The 24,459-nt window shown below is 39.8% G+C and overlaps 1 protein-coding gene across 1 annotated transcript in view; it reads left to right on the top strand.

The window, feature by feature from the left end:
- LOC124859538 (protein FAM53B-like) overlaps positions 1-18,937 on the top strand; it is a 32,708-nt gene extending 13,771 nt beyond the window's left edge. The window contains exons 2-5 of the mRNA XM_047352386.1: positions 1,448-1,719; positions 4,745-4,799; positions 8,750-9,573; positions 17,810-18,937. Coding sequence (XP_047208342.1) covers positions 1,639-1,719; positions 4,745-4,799; positions 8,750-9,573; positions 17,810-18,148 — 1,299 coding nt within the window. The 5' untranslated portion in view covers positions 1,448-1,638 and the 3' untranslated portion in view covers positions 18,149-18,937. The remainder of the gene's footprint in view (positions 1-1,447; positions 1,720-4,744; positions 4,800-8,749; positions 9,574-17,809) is intronic.
- Positions 18,938-24,459: the final 5,522 nt, after the last annotated feature.

Below are 24,459 nucleotides of genomic sequence, written 5' to 3'. Positions count from 1 at the left end.
CTTCCATTTGAGTAAATTAGAGGAGCATATTCTCCATCTGCCCTACACAGGTTTTAAGAGTGTTGTTTGCTGCAGTCGAGCTTTGCCAAATGTGGGTGCAGGCAACCGCAACTTCATATATGTTCCTCCTTTGCTCGGGTATCCTCACCACATCTGTAGTCGTTTGACGCGAATCCTGTTTTTTTTCTGGCATTGGTTAAACTCTGCCTTCTGTTTCAGCGTGTTAGGATTTCCACATGTCCAAAATGTTCCTGTATTTACAACTGTGAGGAAGTAGTTCAACACACTGCAGGCTGTTTTGTTTAGCAGGACAGTAGCGCTATAGGCGGGAAGTTCTTCTGGGTGGTTTAACATTTTTAAGTATTAAGGTATTAAATGTTGAGTAGAAATATATATTTTTAGACTGTAGATTAACAGATGCAACTTTTGCAAATGCAGACTTATATAGTATGCCTTTATGGAGTTTCTATTTATTATGTTCTACTGTTTATATGTACTACAACCTGCTTCTGGGCCCTACACAATTCACTTTTGTTGTCGGCAATTCTTACGGTGCCTTGCAAAAACCTTCTTACCTCTTAAAGCTTTTCACATTTCTTCATGTCACAGAAACAAACTTCAATATATTTTATATGCATAATTGTGAGCAGAAGGAAGATGGATACATGGCTCCAACAGGTTTTCTTCTAGGAGGTCCCTGTATTTAGCTCCATCTATTTTTCCATCAATTGTGGTCAGCTTAGTTGTCCCTGTCTAAAAAAATATACCCACAGCATGATGCCGCCACCACCATGTGTCACCGTGGAGATTGCTTGTTCAGGAGAATCTGCAGTTAGTTTTTCACCTAATAGCGATTTGCTTGTTGGCCAAATGTGTAATTTTGGTCTCATATGACTGCAGAATCTTCTTCCATGTGTTTTCCGTTTTCCCAATATGGCTTGTGGAGGACTTCAAATGGGATTTCTTATGGCTTTCTTTTAACAATGACATTCTTCTTGCTGCTCTTTCATAAAGGCCAGATTTGTGGAGTGCACAACTAATAGTTGTTGTGTAGATTCTTCCATTTGAACTGTGGATCTCTGCAGCTCCTCCAGAGCTACCATAGACCTCTTGGCTGCTTCTTTGATGAATGCTCTCCTTGCCTCTTGGTTAGTTTGCAGTTGTGTCACATTTTCGAATGATGGGTAGAACAGGGCTCTCTAGCATATTCCTTGGTCTTGTTTTGTGCATAAACATGGTGTTTATGCACAAATGTTTTCTAACTAACCTCTGAGGCCTTCACACAACAGCTCGATTTATACTGAGATTAAATATCACACAGGTTAACTTTACTTACTACCAATATATATTATTCCACTTCACAACTATTTAAACATTTAAAAAAATACACCATTTCGTGTTCGGTATTGATGTTCTTCCTTTTAAATCCCTTTTTTTTTTAACACAGGGATCAGCTGAAGTATTAACAGAGACCCTCCTACCTCGACTGGCTTCATCAGCACTGGTCTCTTCAGATGGGTCAAAAACTGCTGATCTGCTTCACCCAAATGCACTATCTGCATTCCGCCCTTGTGTAAAGATGGCCGCCCGTGGCCTTTTTCTGCACCTGAACACCCCGGAACAGAGCTGCGCACTACCATGGTGATCATTTTCTCAAAAACACTGGAAAAGAAGAAAGGTGCCAATGATGTAACATCCAAGAGCTCCAACAGACAGCTGGTAAGAGAAACTTTACCTTCAGGTTCACAGAAAATAAACTTCATTCACATTTGACACAGACGTCATCACAGAGGCAGTCGCATATACATACTTGCACAATCAAAATGAGTATTCCAGACCAGAATGTTGTAACCTGAAGTAAATGTAAACTGACATCCTGCAACCTACCAATGTCAGGTGATGTGCATATAGATTTTATTGTACACACAAAAAATACCTTAAATATTTATTTAAGACCTTAAATATACCAACATACAAAGCATGGATTTGAAATAACATGATAGTGTTATTTTGTGTGTTGGTGTGCAACTGACTGATGTTTTGTATGAGTTCTAAAAGCCAGTGACAGAACATTTAATTTTATTCAAATAAAAATGTTTTGTTTGTTTAACATGTCCTGTCTTGGCATTTGAGGCATACCATGTAGAGAATCTGGTTGCCTAGATGTGCCAGGGCAGATTTGCTCTACAAAAAGGATATCTCAAGATGGTATCCAAATTGCACGATTGACTTTATTTAATCAAGACTGCATCTATCCTCAAAGTAGACAGGCTACATTTCTGGAATAGGAACCTGGGTTTGTATGACTTCCAACCATTTGTATTATTTGTGTATAAGTGCGTTAGTGGGAAGGTATGTGTACGTTTGTGTTACATTTTATTTATTACACTGCTCGTTTCTCAAGGAACAAGAGACTAGCTTTAACTAAAATAAAAAAAGTGTCTATTTCACAAAAATTCCCCAACCACTCAAATGGGTACTTAACACAGAAAATGACTTCTGGACGCATTAGTTATGATATCCATCCCTTAGGACATAATAAAAGGGCGCCACTGGGCTGTGCTGCTGTAGATTACTGCCGCAAACTAAATCTGTAAATATAAAAAAGCTGGTGATCTGACCTATTTAGCTTAGATTACAAAGTGTTTCACTCCCCTATTTTTATTAAGCTCTGGCGTTCTGCCCTTTATTCATTCTTGGCAACACATTAACCACTCTTTTAAATTTGTTTGTATCTTAGAAAACCTTTTTTTTTCTTTCTGTTGTGGTAACATCACCAAGGTGAGTGAAAGCAATGAACCATAATGCGGCATTTTAGTTTTATCCTTTGTGAAGCCACCACCAGCTGGTCCTCACAAAGTGAATTCTGAGAAAATATACTGTAGAAGTATACAGTATACTGTAGATACTGTATACTGTGTGAAAATATTGCTGCTATACTTTCCAAGTATTCTTTATTATTGGAAAAAAAAAACTGTACCATTTGTGGTGAAAATTGAGGGTATATGTTTTCTGTATTTTTTTTTTCCATCAGCAAACATTTTCATATTTTTAAAGGATAGTTTAGCAGACTGTAGAGTATGTATAAGTTAAGAAATATACCGCAGTCTCTACTATCATCATGGCTTAAATCTTCAGACAGTAAGCTTTGGAGACTTTTTTGTCTCTTTTACCGTACTCCTTACTGTGCATGGTGGGAAGATAAACTTGGGTCCTCGTCCAGCGTTGTTCGCCTTTGTTTCACTTTTTTAATTATAGTTCTGACTGTAGATATGGACATGTTTAAGTGAGTAGCCTTTTTCTCATGTTCTGCTTTCTTTGAAAATTGACATTAAAAAATTGGCCACTGTGTCAAGTTATGTTTATACCTCAGAGAAATTAAAAGTCATGCATAAGTAATTAGTAAGTCCTAGACAGTCTAATCAACTTGGAGTAAAGGATAAATTGCAAAAATGCTTCAATTACCTTTACTTTACAGTTAGAGGTGGCATATGTCATTCTGTGATGACATAAGATCTCGGTAAACTCCTATTTTCCAGTAATTTCTTTTGGGTGTTCCTCAGGAATTGTCTGCAAACAAAGTATTTTCCACTCAAGAGACACATACACAAGGGAACAAGAAAAGGTTCCAAACTCAATATTGCTAATATCTTTTATGAAAAAAAAAAACATTTAGATCAAAGGATTAACTTTTTACAGTGTAGGCTTCCAATATCAGGTCATTTTAAACATGTTTTTTAAGTAATTTACAAAGATTTACAACTATGATTTCTGATGGTATTACTCTAGAAAGCTTTAATAAAGGTAACATGCAGAAATCCGGGTGCTCAAGGAGAGTGTGAGGACCACAGGGGATATTGTTCTACACAAACAATCATTTAAAAAAATGCCATAACATATTGCTGATGTCCATCTATTAATCATTTTTCCTGTGTTAGCTGGCAAGCTAAGGTTAGCATCACTACTGGCCCTAATTTGTTGGAGACTACACGTGGATTAGGATACTTCGTAATATTTGAATTAGAGTTAGAACTTCCAAGTTGCTTGAGTTTTGGTCAGCAGACTAACATCAGTCATATTTTTCTTTGTTAAGGATGTGTAACTTTAACCCACCTTCAAATTATAAATCACCCATGCAGCCGCATCCAACCAGACTGACAGTGAGCCATGTGTGGACAAATTGGAGACCAAGTTCACTCAAACCGAGCCACTATATTTAAATAATACTGTACAAAGGCTGAGTTGGGTTGTTGACCCCTGGGTAGTTTTAATTTGCTTCTTTGTTTCAGTGGTCTTGATGAAATCTATTCTTTTTTAGTTTTGCTTTCTTCGCCTCCTTCCTTAGTGAAATGCCTGTCTCTTTAAATTGCTAAACGGTCCAGTGGTCAAAGATCAGTCATCTGAGCATCTACTACTTTCCTCTGTCATTTCTGCTTGGATCTGAGTAGTTCATGTTTTTAAAACTTGACAATATCTGCCCATTCTGAAAAATAAAATGCAACAATGATGGGAACAAGGCTTGTGCACTAAAACAATAATTTTACAGAAAATAAACCAACATCAGGTAGATTGACGTTTACATAAGAAGTAGGTGAGGTATGTACAGACTATATTTTTATTTCTACTAAATGAGTAGAATGTATGATAATATTTTTATTTGCTTGAGGGGGAACATTGCTGGGATTTTCTTTCCTGCATTGTAGTTTGTTTTATATCTTGCTGACTGTTTTCTTGTTTTCTATAGAGTGATCTCCACATCATGAGCAGAGGGACCACCCTCTTCTCCTGTGGAACCGTGGGTGAGTTGTTCTTGTTTTTTCCTCTTGGTGTTTAAAATATGTTCTAAACATAATAGTTTAATGACATGGTTTACAAACTGTGGTACAAGTACTAGTGGTGTTGCTTAGTTTCCTATTTTAATTATTTGCAATGCAAATACGACTGAATCAACTGTAATGAAGAGATGATAAGCACCAGCAGCCAAGCTGTAAGTGAGGAACATTTGGAGATCTCTTGGTAGAAACTGGAAATGATCCATTTAACATTGAAGTTGAAACTCAGAAACGTCAAAGTTGAGAGATTAAATTAAATTAAGATTATTAAAATTATGAGGAAACAAATTTTAGGATAGCTGACAGTATGATTTATATGCAAGGCAGATTTTTGAGGTTGGGATTGGTAAAATAAAAACAAACCTCTGTCTTCTCAACTTGGACTTCTGATAAGAGTATTTTCCTTAAATATTTTCTATGGGACACCACAACATACACAAATCCAAGTCCTGTTGCAATCCGGTTTCAGAATTAATGTCAAAATGGTGGTACTTGGAAAACGTCTTATATTGTGAGGTGGTACCAGTTAATACAAACCTTGAGAACCGCTGGTCTAAAATATTGCCTCTTTAATGCCTTGACACGTCAAACCATCAAGTTCAGTGACCCTTACTATAAATGTCTTGTTGTTTAGCATAGTCTCTCACTTCTCCCTTTCTCCATCTGTCACTCATCCCCTTTTCATGATAAGAGTGCACCTGCCTCCATACAACGTTGCACAGCATTCTCATGGGAGTGAACTGTAATTGTATACACTGTTTCTGAAATCAACAATTTCCCTTAGGCTCTATTGGAGTTGCAGTAATTACCCCCTGTGTTAAAAGACACACTGCTGTAAACACAAGCTTCCACTATGACTCCTTTTCTTTTTAGCACAAACGTGTTGACGTCACAGGTATTAGAGCGGTCTACCTTTCCACTATTAATCGTGCCATTAGCATGTGTAGTTGATTCAGCAACTACTTTTCATCCTGCCCTCAACAAGTGCCATTTTGGACTAAGTTCAAATATCCCTTTGTCGAGTTATTTTCTAACATTCCTTTGAGGTTACCACTGACGCCCCCGTACGCTGTTAGTCCACCCAAAACAGTTGTTTCAATCTGTGATAAAGTATGCCAATCCTTGAGAACGGTATCCAAGATGATAGGATTGAAATCTCTTTAACAAAAGCCCCAGTTGATTCATTTGGCTTAGGATCTTAAACAACTGTGGCACTTTACTGTCTGTGTATTATCCTGCAGCTGTGTGCTAGACCTCCATGCTGACAAGGTAGCTGGCAAATCCTACTGCCTTTCAAAGCACATTTCTGTCCAGCTCTTTGGAATCTGCATTAGAGGTGGTCTGATTTTACAATCAGGAATGTTGGGTTTGCTATTTGCTGATTTCCTCTGACTCCTCAAAATGTCCTAAAAAATTTGGTTCACCATCCTGCCTGCTCTGTTTTGAGGAAGACAGATTTATCTGTAATTGTGAATCAGAAGTTTTTCCTAGGGAACATTTGTTTATCTGTAATCATAAAATGAATAAAGACAAGACTTGATCTGAGGGTTTTCTGATTGTATTCTAGCTGCCCATGTGTAAAGTAATCCAAAATAAACACTGATCTCACTGAGTCATACTATTGGTTGCTTTACGACATGCTTTAATAAGCACTTCTTTGCCAAAGTCCTCCTTAAAACGACCACCCTTTTAAACTTCTCACTAATCTTAAAGCTCTGGTCATTAAATGCTAGGTTTTACAGTCCCTTGCAAAAAGTAGTCATACCCCCTTAACCTTTTCAGAGTTAGTCATGTTACAAACCACAAGCTTCAATGTATTTTGTTTGGATTTTTATGTGATAGACCAGGGTTGTCAAAGCCCATCAAAGAAACTGCCAAAACTTGGAACATAGACTTCTTCTGTGTTTATGTAAGATTGAAAATCTTTAAAACTGTATGCAGTAACACAACAATAACTACAGTATTTGTGCCATTTTGTTTGAGGAGTTTGCTTAGCATTGTATCTGGCCAGGATGTTCATTAATGTTTGGTATTAAATTCTGAGTGGTGGAAAGTCAATTGTAAAGCGCTTTACTCTAGAACCACATTCATCCAATCGCATTCACAAACACGCACACATTCATACACCCGTAAACAGTACGGTAGGTACCTTGGGGACACATTGACATGTGACAGGAGGAAGCTGGAATTGAACCTACAACTTTTGTATTCCATCTTGATGGATATGTACTATCAAGCGTCTTGTGGATTAAGGGGAAAGCTGTGTGGGAGCTATTAATCTGGATGAATGTAGGAGGTCAAAGTAAAAAAAGTGGCTTCTAAAGTCATTGCTAATCAAGCTCAATTTTTGAGTAAAATGGAAACTTTTGAGTCTGTTCCCAAGCACGGCTTGTGCACCCCTCTCTCTACTTGCAAATAACTACAGCTGTACAATATTGAATATGTAATGTGAATGGTAAGAATGCTATGTAACCTACTGGCAGGCCATCAATAATAGGTATATGAAATTCAGTTGTGAGCCAGATGTGGCCCGCGGGCCTTGAGCTTGACATGACTGTAATAGACCAACACAAAGCAGCGCGCATTTGTGAAGTGGAAGGAAATGGAGACATAGTTATCAAAATGTTTTACTAATTAAAGTCTGAAAGAGTGCCGGGCATTTGTAGTGATTCCACCCCAAATCAGTACATTAAGTTGTATTTCTATTTTGCAAATAAAAAAAGCTCATTCAGATTGGATGGAGAGCATCTGTAAACATTAACTTTCAAATCTTGCCTAATTGGATTCATGTCCGGACTTTGACTGACCCATTCTAACACATGAATATATCCTGCGTTGTCCCTGTTTACGAAAAGTGGATGTCAGTAACATGTTTAAGCATGGGCGCCTGTTTAAGTTATAAAACGGGGGAGCAACCTCCACCCATATCCACCAACTGGTATAAAAATACTAAAAGAAATTACAAAATTGATGAAAAGTAGGCTTTAAATTTAATAAGACAGACAATGTTAATTTATGTAGTTTTACAAGGGGGGTGTTCTGTTTATGATGATTTTGGAAAACAAATCTCAGTCAGTCATTTTCTACCGCTTATTCTATAGTGGGTCGCGGGGAGCTGGTGCCTATCTCCAGCAGTCTATGGGCGAGAGGCAGGGTACACCCTGGACAGGTCGCCAGTCCATCACAGGGCAACACACAAACAACCATGCGGACACTCATTCATACACCTAAGGGTAATTTAGAGAGACCAATTAACCTAACAGGCATGTCTTTAGACTGTGGGAGGAAGCCGGAGTACCCGGTGAGAACCCACGCATGCACAGGGAGAACATGCAAACTCCATGCAGAAAGAACCCCGGCCGGGATTTGAACCCAGGACCTTCTTGCTGCAAGGCAACAGTGCTACCAACTTCTGAACTTGCAGCTGTATCATGATAATTGTTGAAATTGTTCACTGAATGTTAGCCAATTATGTTCTTTATAAGTAATTTTTTTCAACACTTTTCATCTTGCATTCAGAATTGTTTGTGTTTTAGATTTCAGTGCTCTCACACATGAGCAACAATGGTCCGAATGGTTGAGCTGTTTGGGTTTTTCCTTTAACAATAATCCCATCATTAATTTTCAGACGAATGAGTGTTAGTTTGTAGTTGGCCTCATGAATTTCCGCTGGAATTTCTGCTTCGCTGTGTGTTTTTCTTTGAAGTCCCCACAGCTGTTACCAGACAATATTCTCTCCTTATTCCTCCAGACAGCTTGTTCTTGCTTCAGGCTTTCTATCCTTTAGGACGGTACTTGTTTATAAGCTGAAGGTCATCATACTCTTGTTAACGTAATGCAAGTCTTTCTTTGTTTTTTTCTCTGTGTTAAATCTCTGTTTATGCCAGTTAGACTGAGTCTGTTTTAATTCATTTCAGAGGCAGATAGATGGTTGGACATTGGACGAAGCTGTGCCATTCAGCAGAAAGCTCAAGATTCCAGTTTGGAGAGCCTGTGGGATGTGGTGCCAGAACCTGGAGGCCTGCACTGGGCCAAACAACCAGGCAGCGCCACGGCTATTACCAGTCTGATAAGAGATCTCACTCTAGGTAACAGTGGCACAATCAGCACCCATGGGACGTCCACCCCGACACATTTCACAACCGCCACCCAAGCTCCTGCAGCTCCCCCAAGCAAACGACAGTGTCGCTCCTTGTCGTTCTCAGATGAATTCAGTGGGTTCCGCTTGTCTTGGAGGCCCCAAGGCTCCCGAGTGTGGACGTCGGTGGAAAAACGCAGGTACCACAGTGGGGGGAGTGTCAGAGGAGGAGCAAGCCATTTTCCGCCCATGCAGCGCAGCTCTAGTTTTAGTTTGCCTTCATGCTCTAGCGCACCCTCAGATGGGAGCCAGGAACCGCCACTCTTCAACCAGCAATTACCTCTTCACCTTCAGTTCACTGCCTCCCCGATGTCCCCTAGCTCTGCTTTCTCACACCACTCCCACAGTCAGTTCTTCCTCAGGCCTCTGTCCCTTTCACATGAGCAGATCAGTCTGACAGAGATTCAACGAGAAGAGGCATCCGGGACCAGCTCTCCAGAGTCGACCCCGGAGCTGGGAAGGAGAGGTGCTGGAAAGGGGAGTCTGTCTCGGAGCAGGTCCCAGCCCTGTGTGCTGAACGACAAAAAGATTGCTATGAAGCGCAGGAGACCTGAGGATGCCCAGGAGCAGCGTCCCTCCCTGGATTTGGCAAAGATGACTCAGGTGAGCTGGAATTGAGAATACCGACTGACAAGAACACACAAGCACACATTCATTTGCATAGTAGTGATGAGTTTCAGGGTTTAGTAACAATCCTTTTATTATGGGATTAAACATAAACTGATGTTAGTTTACTTCTAATACCTTTTTATGCTTTCTTGTTTTTGATCAAAGGGATGTTAAGATGATCATCAAACATTAGGGAATAATATGTCTGATATGAAATGAAGTTTTCCTTCAGAAAATGGCATTTTCTTATGGTCAGTCACATTGGTTAGGTCTATAGCTCAACAAATTATGATATATAATATCTGTCAGTAATTTATATCAAAAGTTAAGCCCTTATATTAATTTCCGTCACTGTAGGCCAACTGGAAAACTATTTACGCTTCTCTTGAACTTGATGTGGATCAAAACCAGCAGTGACATGGCTTCCTAAATAATCATTGAATGTGGACATTTCTCAGCAAACAATCTGCATTCTGAGCAACAGTCCAGTCTTTCTCCTCCTTAGCCCAGGTTAAATGCATTTCACATCATCTTTGGTCCAGGAGTGGTTTAACACAAGGACTGCGAGAGTTGTAGATCATGTCATAGATATATCTGTGTGTGGTAGGCATTAAATCACTTCGCTACCATGTTTTCCTACCGCTTAACTTTCCTACTTGTGGATGGTGTCAGTAGCTGTCTGCTGAACAGCTGTCAAGTCAGCAGTCTTCTCTGTGATTATTTAGGCCATGGACATAACTTTTCGTTCATGAAAATAAATTTTTGTTGGTCTTATGCAATACAAATTTGTTTGAGAAATTGGATTTAGGATTTCCATTTGCTGTATGATATATTCATCAATATTATCTAAACGGCTTGAAAAAGTCATAATTTGCACAGTGACTCTACCTAATGCAGGAGTTCCACTTATTTAGACAAATTACCGAAATAAATGAACTTTTAAGTGACATTGAGGTTTTTTTAGTTGTAGCTGTATGTGTGCAAGTTGTGCTGTGTTTTAATTAACTCTGTAGGGAAATAATCCATCCAGTGGGTGAACTTGTTATGGTAAACTGAGTGTATTTTGTCTATTGTCAAGGCAGTGAAAGAAGGAATGGGTGATTAATTGTTAGGATATCTGGATGTGCCGGTCTCCATCTTGCCTTCCTCATGTCGAGTTTGTTTGTTCTTTTCTAAGGTCAGAGGAAGCGGTGGAACAGTCTAAATGACTCCTGGACAAACCCAAAATAGAATGGCACAAGTTGTTTAATCACATGTACTGTTTTAAATCTTGCTCCGATAGTTGTTAAGGAACTAGTCCTTTATCATTCAGTTTATTATTTTCAATAAAATACTAAAATTCTGGACTGAATCTGTAGCAACAATGCCACAATGCCATTAGGTTATTAGATTTCAGAACATGTCTTAACATGTTTTAACTCAGTTTTCTTGAGGACAACTTTCATATGATCGTCTAAAATGTCTTTCCATAAGACTTCTTGTCAGGGGAATTTGTCCTTTTCCTGTCCCCTGATTAGAAACTATCATCATTTTATCCGCTTACCCACCCTTCCTTTTTCACGAGCATCCGTGTTCCCAGCCAGTCACCCTCAGGACTCAGCCAGAGCTGGATCAACTAGGCCTCAGTAATGGAGCCTAGAAGGCATGTTTCCTCCAGTCGTGCCAGCTGCTAAAAGAGGAAAAACAAGCACACCGATGACATATCTATACACACATCATAGGCATACACACACACACACACACACACACACACACACACACACACACACAGAGTAGGTTTTATCTCTGCTTTAAATACCTTGGCTGACTCCAAGTTATTGTGGAGGAACTGTGTGTTCTGAGAGTTTGACAGTTTTGCCAATTCATATCCATCTACTTGCGTAGCTGAAACCAGCATCGTTGAAGCAAGGGTTTGATGGGCCATTTCAATAAACAGATACAAGATTGGTGTATCTATTTAATTTCCTCACCCACATGCATAATTGGAACAAGAAATGTAATTAGCATGGGGGTAATCATTTTAATAGCTGTAAATCAATGCCAGTGCTACTAAGAGATTGGTGTCTATATATCAGTAATGTTTCTTGTATACTAAACAATCAGGTTTATAATTTCTTTAAATTTTACAACTTTAACAAGTGCAGCCTAGAAAGTTTGCTACGTTTTTTGTCTCCCAACTATCAACCTATATGTACAGTGCCACTATTGGTAGCACTGTTGCCTTGCAGCAAGAAGGTCCTGGGTTCGATTCCCGGCCAGGGGTCTTTCTGCATGGAGTTTGCATGTTCTCCCCGTGCATGCGTGGGTTCTCACCGGGTACTCCGGCTTCCTCCCACAGTCCAAAGACATGCCTGTTAGGTTAATTGGTAACTCTAAATTGCCCTTAGGTGTATGAATGAGTGTGTGTGTGGTTGTTTGTGTGTTGCCCTGCGATGGACTGGCGACCTGTCCAGGGTGTACCCTGCCTCTCGCCCATAGACTGCTGGAGATAGGCACCAGCTCCCCGCGACCCACTATGGAATAAGCGGTAGAAAATGACTGACTGACTGACTGCGTATCTCTCAAGCACAGACTCTTGCTTCATGTGGAGCCTGATACATGCCGATGTCTATGTGTAAAAAGACTGAGTTCTGCTGCTTGGTGACATCATGTTAGTGGCAGCCATGGCAGAGGCGGGATACAATGCATATCCCACCCACCTTGCCAAGAATGTTACAGTAACTTGAAGCACTGCCAACCCGGTGTGGGCGTGATGAAGTTGTTTAAGGCCAGCAAGCTCCTATATGCCACAAATTCTGTTATGACCAAGTCAAGCACGTGCATGCCGGCCACACCTTATGGATACGCTAACTCTTCTGCTACCAGGTTCCTTCACGTCAAACTTAGGAACTAATCTGTATTGTAATGAGCTACTATGATACCTGGGTGTGCAATGCAACACCCTGCAAAGAAAAAGTTTGGGTTCATTTTTAATGTTGTGCTGCGGCCTTATGAAGTCCTAATGTGTTATCACATTAGAATTGGTGTCATGATTATGAATACCCAACATATTTGGACTCTTTCCTTGCTTTTCCTACTTATTATGTCCACATCCATCTTTGTTAGCTTCAGCATGTTGGCCACTAAAAATATACACCAGGTGTGGGTAAGTGAACAGTGAAAGTTTATAAGACATCTAATACAATATTGGCATAAAAATTTGCATGCGTGGCACTTGAAATATAATATACTGGCACATTTTCCTCGAAGCACATCAAACGCATCAATATTCTTTTTACGACTACAATTTGAAATATTGCCCAGCTCTAACAAGAATGATATTAAACGAGTCTTCCCATTTTTGAAGCTATATGTGTTTGAAACCTCATCATACCTTGATTCTGGTAACCGAGCCATGCCTGTCTATTACATAATACTGTAAGTTGCCTAATGCATCCTGGTCTGTTTTAAAACAAAAGCCCAAAGCAGAATTGACATCTATTCATTCTGGTTGCTCAGATCTTCATTCCCTATCTTCCTTCTTAAAAGTGTGATACCAAACTGTCAGACACAAATGGTACCCTGTCAGTCGCTGTCTCAGGCTGTCAATAAAGAGGCTTCACTTCCTCTCAGGCTTCACCTACTACATTGGTGGAGACTTGTAGGTGTGCAGATGGGTAACGAGGCACTGAAGAGGAAAAACAAACATGTATACTGGAAGGGTTATTAATGTTTTTTTGAAGGTGTGTTTGTGGTTGGGGAGAAAGATTGTGGCAGGTCAAGTCTCCTGTGTGTTTTGCCAGTTGAACATGGTGTAATTTGGCCTCTCTTCCCCAGAACACGTCAATGAAAGAGGGTGTGAATTCTGGAGATGCATGTCGTGCTAATTAGCCATAACTCGAACACTGTAGGGATTTGCATGCTGCCACCACCAGAATTCCTTGAATATCCCACTTGCTAACATCGTCTGTCAGTCCACCCCTCAATCCACTGTCATTTTATCCCTGGCTGCCCTTCCACCTTGGCGCGATGCTGTTTCTTCCACAGAATGGTGGGCTTTACAAGCTGTCAAAAGGAGATTGTTATCTATTGATAGTAGGTCAGTTGCTGAATGATTATTGATGCAGCTTACACTTTGCTATTCAGGAAACAGCTTTTTCAGGGTTAGTCTGGATACTTGATAACTTCAGTTGGGTTATTGCAAACCTCTGACAAACAATGACAGGCAATCTTTGGTGCTGCTGTCTTAGCAGGTCAGGTAAAACAGGATGTGTTGAGCAAACTTTACACGTGTTTGTATTTCTATGAGCTGCTCAGGGAAAAAATCTGCCAAATTAAATGAGAAAATATTATTCCTGCATAGAAGACAGCAGACTTACTGTTCTATTTATATCTTCTTGCTGGCCAAAGTTCTCTCTTCTCGTCCCCTCCTCTCCCTGCATCTCATTCCATTTCTGGGATTGCAGACATGGTGATCATTGTTTACTTATAAGCCCTGGAGGCTTGTGGGAAAACCAAGTTAGGTGTCTCAGGGTGCATCATTACTGTGAAAACAACATGTTTCAGCTTGTGATATATGTGCATACAAGCACACAGAAATACTGTATATGGTATATCATACATATAATTTACTTGTTTTCAACACCAACATGGGGTACACCAAGGTTTTAGAAGTTAGTTTCAGTAATGACCAATTTTCTCTGGCTGTAGAGCAATGCGTTCTGTTCAGCAGCAGCAGACTGCAGGCTAAATAACCAACCAAAATCTGTTGTAATATATTGTTATACTCCTAGTGTTACTCTACTGAAAGCACAACAGCAAAAGTATATAATATCTTATGTAACAGCAAATTTACTTAAAAACTACTACTAAATTTAGTAGATTTTTATTCAGTCAGGGGATCAAAGTAAAAATAAAATGAATCTTATAGATACGAGAATTTTATTAGCAGTAGGAATTATTGTTTGTCTTTTTTATATAAAAGCAATTTTTGTTATAGATGATTGTGTAAATACCGTAATACCACGATACAGTCATACTAAGTTATCATCCTGTGAGAACCTCATACTGGCTCATGCATATTACCATCTTAAGATATCTGTTTTGTCTCTTATAGGTTCTTATAGGTAATTTAGCGTCTCTGTAATAAATTCCAGATTAGCACTCAGATAAAAGCAGTCACTCGCAGACAACAACCAAAATAACTGATGCAGAGGTGGAAGTATAAATTCAACAGTCAGTAATAAGTTTTATTCTTTGCTTCCACATCTATACAGTTTTGTTTTATAAGGTGTTTGCTGTTTTGGGTCATCAAATCGTGTGAGTGGGATTTAATTTCACCACTGAACTAAATTAAACAACAGTATGATCCTTCAAAGTTTCTTCCAGATTGAACGTAATTGTGGTTAGATTATTTCTGTGTTCAATATGCATGACTCTTCTCAGTTACAATGCTGGACTTTTTCTCCTTTCTCTTACCCTGCTGTTGTTTGCCCGAATTATTAGGAGGAAATTTGCCTAACGTCTTGGCGGGTGCTTCTGCAGCTGCCTTTCCATCCTGTGTTGTAGATTGCATGTTTACATTTAAAGGCTGTTCTCCAGTAGCTTGTGCATCGAAGAAATGTGTATTGTGAAACTGATTACTTTCACTATTTCTAAAATAACACCAATTTTTCCACAGAGGATTTAAATAACCTAAAAAAAATAGAGTAATGTGCATATTTTCAGTGAAACGCTCACTTACCCAAGACATCAAATCAAATACCAAACAGAATACATCTCTTGAGTGTCGAGTTTGTAATTGTTTTTAGGATTTAACGTAATGTGGCAGAAAAATTTCAGACTGGACCAAACTTAACTATCCACCTATCTCCTTGCTTCTGTACCAGAGAGTGCAGTTGTTGCTAAATTTAACTGAAACACCAAAGGCCATCAGCATAGCAGGTGTCTGAATTGTCTGTTTCTGCTTTCTCTGCAAACATGTCTGTAAAGCAGGAACATCTTAACTCAGAGTGTGATGAGATATGATTAGGATGTTTCAGTGTTTGGTGACTATGAAACTCTGTTGACAGATTAGCTAAGGATATGATGATATTGCATTTTTGCTTGAGTTTAGGTCTGACAGATAACTGCAAAGCCTGTCATCCTCTATACCCGAGTATATGAACATGAACTTGTGCATCAGGTTATTATTGATAAAAAGTGTTAAACAAATATAATAAATTCATGTGCCAGTTAGCATCACTTAATGTATTTTAATCTGGTTACAATGTCTTATTTCAATATTTTAAACCTTTAATTATTAGAAAGGAAAATGAGTCTGCATTGTTGACTAAAAAGCAGCTCTTTAAGAATATAGTTTTATCTGCGGCCATTTAAATGCAGCACAAACTTGTTGTTCCTCTTTAACATCTGTGCTGTTATTTCAGCAATGCGTTCCTGATTTTTTGGAATGAAAATTGTGCTGTAAAAAAACAACATTAAGTTGCTGCTTTATTCCTAATCTTGTTTCTGATGTACCTGCAAACCCACAGCTTCTTTCCACCTTGCCTGTAGCAGGTTCGCATGCAATAGCAACAGAACTGGAGTGCAGAAACAACTAAGCATAATCCATATATTTCGATGGTTAAGGCATGTGCCCTCAGCTCATATTGGTAAGTTTATACGCGAGGGAGGAAGCATACATATTATCAGTAAAAGGATCCCTACAAAGACAGCTAAACCACGCAGGCACAGCAGTCACAGAGTCCTTGCCTGCTGGCAAATGTGTTCTCCATAAAGTATTCAAAGTTATATACTTCTTCTGCGCACCTAAAAGACTTTCCATAGGTGATGGAACCATGAATTTTGCATGCTACCCGAAAATCCTGCAGGAGTATGCTTGGTCTTCAGTTTCTGACCTTAAACTCAAGTGTTCCTGGGGTTTGCCACTATGACATGTCCTAAACAGGCCGTTGCTGCTCAATTAAAACAATTCTGCAAAGAAGAGTGGGGCAAAATTGCTCCCCGACACTTTAAAAGACTCATTGCAAGTTAACACAAACACTTGATGGCAGTTGTTACCACTACTCTCTGCATTTTTGTGTTTACGAGGGTTAAAAAAAAGCTAAAAGACAACAAATCTTTAAGGGGGGGGAGACTTTCAACAGCACTGTACATATTCTTCTACATAAGATATGTATAGGATCTTCAAGCTTGTTTTATAGAAGTAATCTAACTGTGCTCCTCCATCCAACCACCACACCTACTCAAAGCACAGTCTGCCTAAGTAGATTTCATAGAAAGCATATTGTGCCAAAACTTCTCCCCCTCTTTTCTGCTTTTCTTTGCCCTCGTCTCCTCCTCTGCGATAATTAGTAGTGGGGTAATACTGGGACTGAACGCAGAGCTCCAGAGCTTAGAAATCCCCTTTTCCACTCCACTGGTGTAACTAGAGCAAAAATGCCTCCCACTTTAACATGATCACCTCAAGTGGTTGCAGACTAAGTATGCTAATCCAACAAAAGGAGGCAGAACTTTAAACCCAGACAGAAAAGTCCTGCCTTACGATCTTCTTTTATGTCCAGCTACGTCACTAAAAAACACAGAGTTCCAGCTCTTAATGGCAAAATCCACTTCTGAACACGTTAGACAACGTTACAGGTGTCTGTCATTTGAGATTAGGATTTGTGGAGCAAACATTTCTATTCACCACCATGCCTCAAACATCTGCTGCCTGAGGGCACTCCAGAGATCATTAACCCCTACACTGCACTGCACCACTGCCTTTGTTTGCTGCAGAGAAGAAGCAGACTACTTTGAGTCTCTTTTAACACCTAGTTTGGGAAGCAAAATTCAGCGTTTTGTTTGCATATATTTTATCTGAAATTCCTGAGATGTACATTGACTCAAATAAAAAAATACTTTACTGTACTTGATATGTCTCAAGCCATGAATAAGCCCAGACCGCACTTGAACAAAAGATACCTTTTTGTGGTTTGCAGCTCATCGTGCTTTTTTTCCCCACTGTCAACCCAGATGGGTTAGAGTCGTGTGCATGTTCCTGAGTGGCTTCTGTGTGTGCTTTTGTTTACATGTACACATGCTGTTGATGCAAGGCAAAGCTAACTTTTGGCTGCCTAAACAGAAACCCAATTTGCTCCTAGCTTTCTGGGAAAAACTTGTTTTTAAATTGAAACTGTCAGAACTCTTTAATTTTTGTAGTTTCACTGATGTCAAGTCACATTTTTTCTCCATTCTTTACTCCATCTAGAAACTTCAAACCTTTCAAAGCTTAAGCTGGCCTGGATTCTCATCCTCTGACAGCTTCAAGTCTAGCCTGTCCGCCGGACAGTTGGAGACGGGCTTCGCCGCTGTGTCTGAGCCGGGGCTGGAGTTGCGGGCGGATGCGATGGCAGATGACGAGGAAGAAGATTCATCCTACGGGGAACTGGACAGTGATTCTGCTTGCAGTGTGGACTCACGACCCGGTTCCCCTGTGTGCTGCATTGTGGACAGTAAATGCACCCTCTGGAAGGGTGATCATGGAAAACAGAGGGACATTTTCCAGCTCGGTGGGGAGCTGGATCTTGAGCAGATTGAAAGAAACTGATTTACAGTAAGGTTGCATTTAATGTATTGAGAGGAGACTAATGAGATATTTTGAAAGGGATACGATGTTAAAAGAACTTAGAAGGAGATCAGTAGCAAAACATTAAGTATTTTGCTTAAAGCTGGCTTTTGAATTTCACATATGCCTCGAACATTCTTTCTGCTTTAACCAAAAAGCAGCACCCTTCGATGATTTATTTTATGAGTTGGTTGTTTGACTTACATCAGGTAGGGAAACTTGGGGGTTTCTGTCTTAAAAACCATCTCCGAACCGTCAATCTCTTTCCAACCTGATATTCCTTCCAAAGTCGGCTCACTTTAGGTTGTTTTAGTCCTGTAGTGGTAGCTGGGCTCACCTTTATTCAGCTCAGATATGCTATTTTCAAAGTAATCTGAAAGTTGGGGGTGAAACAGAAGAGAGGAAGACATCTTCTCTCAGACATTTAGTCTCGTCTTTCTCCTTCATCTTTTGAGCACACATAAACCTTTAATGTTTGAATGTTCCATAAGCTTTATGAAAAGTTGAAGAAAATCAAAAGAGTGCCTTCTTATGAGTGCTTGTTCTTATAGTTCTCTTTAACGGGAAATGCCTCACCTTAAAGCCACTGTCTCTGACGTTTATATGCAAAGTGTATATTTGAATTAAACACTGAATCTCCTTTTGGGTTCAAACAGCAGCGTGTATTTTTCTACGTTTTTTGGGGGTTGTTGTTATGTGTTTGTGAAGGATCAAGATTTCAAGGCCTTTCTTCTAACTGAATGAAAATAAATTCACAACCTGCACTCATAACGTCTGCTCTATTTATTTGTATCTTGCATTTGTGCACAAGACAGATTTCTAGATCAAAAGTGGAAATGAGCAGAGTTTCCAGGTGCTCTTTAGAAGCTGCACCCACTCCCCCACAGTCACTTCCTGCATCACTTTCCCGAACTATTTTTGAAGCTCACTTTATAAAGACTCTGCTGCATTTTCATTTCATTTCGATTTTTGTTTCATTTACAGTGCTTTGTAAAACAACTCTTGCAGTTTTTTTTTTTTCAAATGTTGTCACAAGGCAACCACAAATGTCACTGTAGTTTACTGGGATTTTATGTGATAGACCAACATAGCAGTCAGATTTGTTTAACAAAAAATTGTAGAAGTGTGGCATGCATTTTGGGACGGATGCCCCTAAATAAAATCGATCGCCTTTAGACGTGACCTAATCAGTAAATGGAGTCAGACGGTGTCTAATTTAATTTGTGTAAATACAGCGGTTGTGTGAAGGTCTCAGGGGTTTGTTAGAGAACATTAGTAAACATACAGGTCCTTCTCAAAATATTAGCATATTGTGATAAAGTTCATTATTTTCCATAATGTAATGATGAAAATTTAACATTCATATATTTTAGATTCATTGCACACTAACTGAAATATTTCAGGTACTTCAGGTCTTTTATTGTCTTAATACGGATGATTTTGGCATACAGCTCATGAAAACCCAAAATTCCTATCTCACAAAATTAGCATATTTCATCCGACCAATAAAAGAAAAGTGTTTTTAATACAAAAAACTTCAACCTTCAAATAATCATGTACAGTTATGCACTCAATACTTGTTCGGGAATCCTTTTGCAGAAATGACTGCTTCAATGCGGCGTGGCATGGAGGCAATCAGCCTGTGGCACTGCTGAGGTCTTATGGAGGCCCAGGATGCTTCAATAGCGGCCTTTAGCTCATCCAGAGTGTTGGGTCTTGAGTCTCTCAACGTTCTCTTCACAATATCCCACAGATTCTCTATGGGATTCAGGTCAGGAGAGTTGGCAGGCCAATTGAGCACAGTGATACCATGGTCAGTAAAACATTTACCAGTGGTTTTGGCACTGTGAGCAGGTGCCAGGTTGTGCTGAAAAATGAAATCTTCATCTCCATAAAGCTTTTCAGCAGATGGAAGCATGAAGTGCTCCAAAATCTCCTGATAGCTAGCTGCATTGACCCTGCCCTTGATAAAACACAGTGGACCAACACCAGCAGCTAACACGGCACCCCAGACCATCACTGACTGTGGGTACTTGACACTGGACTTCTGGCATTTTGGCATTTCCTTCTCCCCAGTCTTCCTCCAGACTCTGGCACCTTGATTTCCGAATGACATGCAGAATTTGCTTTCATCCGAAAAAAGTACTTTGGACCACTGAGCAACAGTCCAGTGCTGCTTCTCTGTAGCCCAGGTCAGGCGCTTCTGCCGCTGTTTCTGGTTCAAAAGTGGCTTGACCTGGGGAATGCGGCACCTGTAGCCCATTTCCTGCACACGCCTGTGCACGGTGGCTCTGGATGTTTCTACTCCAGACTCAGTCCACTGCTTCCGCAGATCCCCCAAGGTCTGGAATCGGCCCTTCTCCACAATCTTCCTCAGGGTCCGGTCACCTCTTCTCGTTGTGCAGCGTTTTCTGCCACACTTTTTCCTTCCCACAGACTTCCCACTGAGGTGCCTTGATACAGCACTCTGGGAACAGCCTATTCGTTCAGAAATTTATTTCTGTGTCTTACCCTCTTGCTTGAGGGTGTCAATAGTGGCCTTCTGGACAGCAGTCAGGTCGGCAGTCTTACCCATGATTGGGGTTTTGAGTGATGAACCAGGCTGGGAGTTTTAAAGGCCTCAGGAATCTTTTGCAGGTGTTTAGAGTTAACTCGTTGATTCAGATGATTAGGTTCATAGCTCGTTTAGAGACCCTTTTAATGATATGCTAATTTTGTGAGATAGGAATTTTGGGTTTTCATGAGCTGTATGCCAAAATCATCCGTATTAAGACAATAAAAGACCTGAAATATTTCAGTTAGTGTGCAATGAATCTAAAATATATGAATGTTAAATTTTCATCATTACATTATGGAAAATAATGAACTTTATCACAATATGCTAATATTTTGAGAAGGACCTGTACATCCTCATAAAGACCAAGGAAAACACCAGACAGGTCAGGGATAAAGCTTTCAGTAAACTTAAGCTAGGTTAGATTAAAAAACAATATCCATGATCCAAAAACGAAAGTATATTATAAATCTACCGTTTACCTACACTGACACAAAAGTGTAGCAAGAAGAAGTTCATGAGAGGTTTTGTTCAAAATGTCAATAAACTGTGTGGGGGACACAAAAGAAGGTGAAGGTGCCCTGGTTAGATGAAAAAAAACTTTTTTACCTTCATGCAAAATATGTGTGGCAGGAAACTAACACTCCACATGATTCTGTACACATGATCCCCACAGTCAAGCATGGTGGTGGCAGCATGATGCCATGGGAATGCTTTACTTCAGCAAAGGCAAGAATGCTGATCAGAGTTGACTGGAAGATGGATGGAGCTAAGAAGCTTCAAAAAGCTTGAGACTGCCAAAAAGGTAGTCTAAGTAAATCCAACTGCGAATTTGTGGCTAGACTTAATCAGTCATGTTTACAAAAAAACTTTAAGTATCTAGATAAGCAAAGCTGGTAGAGACATTCATAATTTGCAGCTGTAATTACAGCAACAGATGGCTCTACTAAAAACAGACTCGGTGGGGCTGAATATAAATGCATGCCACGCTTTCCAGATTTTATTTGCGAAACATTTGTAAAACTGCAGGATTTTCTTTCTACTACACAATAATGCACCACGAACTGAAATCTCAATTGAGCACAATAAGTACTCAGATTGTGGTTGAAATGAGATAAAATGTGAAAACTTAAAGGGGTGTGAATACTTTAGCAAGCCACCATATGGTGCACAGGTGCATGATAGACAAACGTTAGAGAAAAAACCTTGTCCACTTTTATCCGGTTTCACACAGAGTTACTTGTTCAGAGCTACTGTCTTATTCACTCATCCGAGTGTGACTGGAGTCTGGACTTTCCTATGAGGTTACCCATGACCCCGAAAGAAAAAGGCAGGAAGCCCAGACTTGGAATATTCCTGGCTTGCAACCCAGCATTGACCAGAGGAGGTGACATCAGGAGAAAATACCCCAGGACTTCTAAAGCAGGCAGACCGACACATCAGCCAGGCGAGGATTTTCCTCTCTGGGATTTCCTATCATGTCTGATGTCAGGCCAGACACACTTACAGCACCTGCCGCCTCTACAACACGCACTCATATGTCTGTGTCCAGGCTGCAGTGAGGGTTCTTATCATTATCATTATTGGACACCAGGGATGCAGACTGAAACAGTGAGAGGAATGATTGTTTTTCCAACACGGAATAAAAGCACAGGCTTGCTGAACAGTGTTTATGCTCAAAACAGGATGTTACAACTAGTTGCAGCTTTTCCTCCAGCACCGGCCCTTATGTTGATCTCCGGGATCTCAGCACTCGGCTTTTGGCTTACACAATGACATACCGAAACACGTACACCACGAAATCTCATTCAAAGGACCCTGAAAATAAATTCAAAGTGTGATCACCCTTTGCATGCAGAAAGCTTCTCACCTAGAACATTAAAATGCATAACTGGCCCCCTGCAAGTCACTTTATTCCTAGTTGGCAAGTCAGTCAGGTCAGACATTAGCTCAGGCCTTCCCTCTTTCACTTGAGAAAAAGTGCTGGAAAAACAACATGATGTTGCTATAAACAAGTTTTTGCCCATTGCTCCTCTAGATCTACATTCCATGCACACACTTCCTCTCTCAAGGGAAGTGCCAGGAAAAAAAACTGGGGGAGAGAGTTAATATCTGAGTTATAAACACTATAAATAGGGGGCATTGTAGTTGTAGTTGGCAAATGTGGATGGAGAGAGGGAGACAGGAAAAGCTATGTTAGACATATTTACTGCTCGACCGCAATTACATGTGGGAAAACACTATTTCAGCAAAAGGCTTAGCAAACTTATTTTACCTTTTGCTGTGAGCACTTGATGGGAGCTAGACTGATGACATTATAATAATGTATGAATCTTTAAGCTCAGTGAAACACTGACTATATTTACCTTGTATGTGTATATGTGTGTGTATTTTGGGCCTGTATTGTTTGGGATACATGGCATCCAAATGTCCTAAACTTTTGATTTAACTGCAGTGGCTTATAAGAGTCGCGGGCATCCACATATTGTCACATTACAACCACAAACATAAAAATATTTTATTGATGCTGTTTGCTCCCCAATATTCTCTTAACCAACCTCTGAGGCCATCACAGAGCAGCTGTATTTGTACTGAGATTAGATTTCACACAGGTGAACTCTATTCAGTCATTAGCAATCATCAGGCAACTTCTGAAGGCAATTGGTTGCACTCAGAATAAAAGGGGGGCTGAATACTTTTGCACAATGCCCTTTTCAGTGTTTTATTTGTAAAAAAAAAAAAAACATGTATAATTTTCATTCCACTTCACAAGTGTTAGTCTTTCACATAAAATTACAACAAAATATATTTATGTTTGTGGTTTTAATGTGACAATATGTGGAAAGGTTCAAGGGGTATGAATACTTTTACAAACCACTATATGCTATGTGTAAACAGTACTAAATTTGTTGGACCTTTTTTCTTTTATCACGTTACAACCACTTACTTCAATGTATTTTTTGGGAGATTTATTGTGATAGGCCAAAACAAAGCAGTAGAAATTAAAGACAAGGGTACAAGCCTTTTAAGGCAAGATGACAATTTTATTAGCACTGTTTACACATTGGGTAATTTCAGTCTCATATTTGCTTTGCTCACATGGCTCGGTACTTTGCAGAATCACATTCTGCTGCAATTACAGCTGAAGATCTTTTGTGGTATATCTCTACCAACTTTGAACATCTACAGGTCCTTCTCAAAATATTAGCATATTGTGATAAAGTTCATTATTTTCCATAATGTAATGATGAAAATTTAACATTCATATATTTTAGATTCATTGCACACTAACTGAAATATTTCAGGTCTTTTATTGTCTTAATACGGATGATTTTGGCATACAGCTCATGAAAACCCAAAATTCCTATCTCACAAAATTAGCATATCATTAAAAGGGTCTCTAAACGAGCTATGAACCTAATCATCTGAATCAACGAGTTAACTCTAAACACCTGCAAAAGATTCCTGAGGCCTTTAAAACTCCCAGCCTGGTTCATCACTCAAAACCCCAATCATGGGTAAGACTGCCGACCTGACTGCTGTCCAGAAGGCCACTATTGACACCCTCAAGCAAGAGGGTAAGACACAGAAAGAAATTTCTGAACGAATAGGCTGTTCCCAGAGTGCTGTATCAAAGCACCTCAGTGGGAAGTCTGTGGGAAGGAAAAAGTGTGGCAGAAAACGCTGCACAACGAGAAGAGGTGACCGGACCCTGAGGAAGATTGTGGAGAAGGGCCGA

This window comes from Girardinichthys multiradiatus, chromosome 22 (assembly GCF_021462225.1).
Source record: "Girardinichthys multiradiatus isolate DD_20200921_A chromosome 22, DD_fGirMul_XY1, whole genome shotgun sequence".
Taxonomy (NCBI): Eukaryota; Metazoa; Chordata; class Actinopteri; order Cyprinodontiformes; family Goodeidae; genus Girardinichthys; species Girardinichthys multiradiatus.
This window is presented reverse-complemented; position numbering and strand designations above follow the sequence as displayed.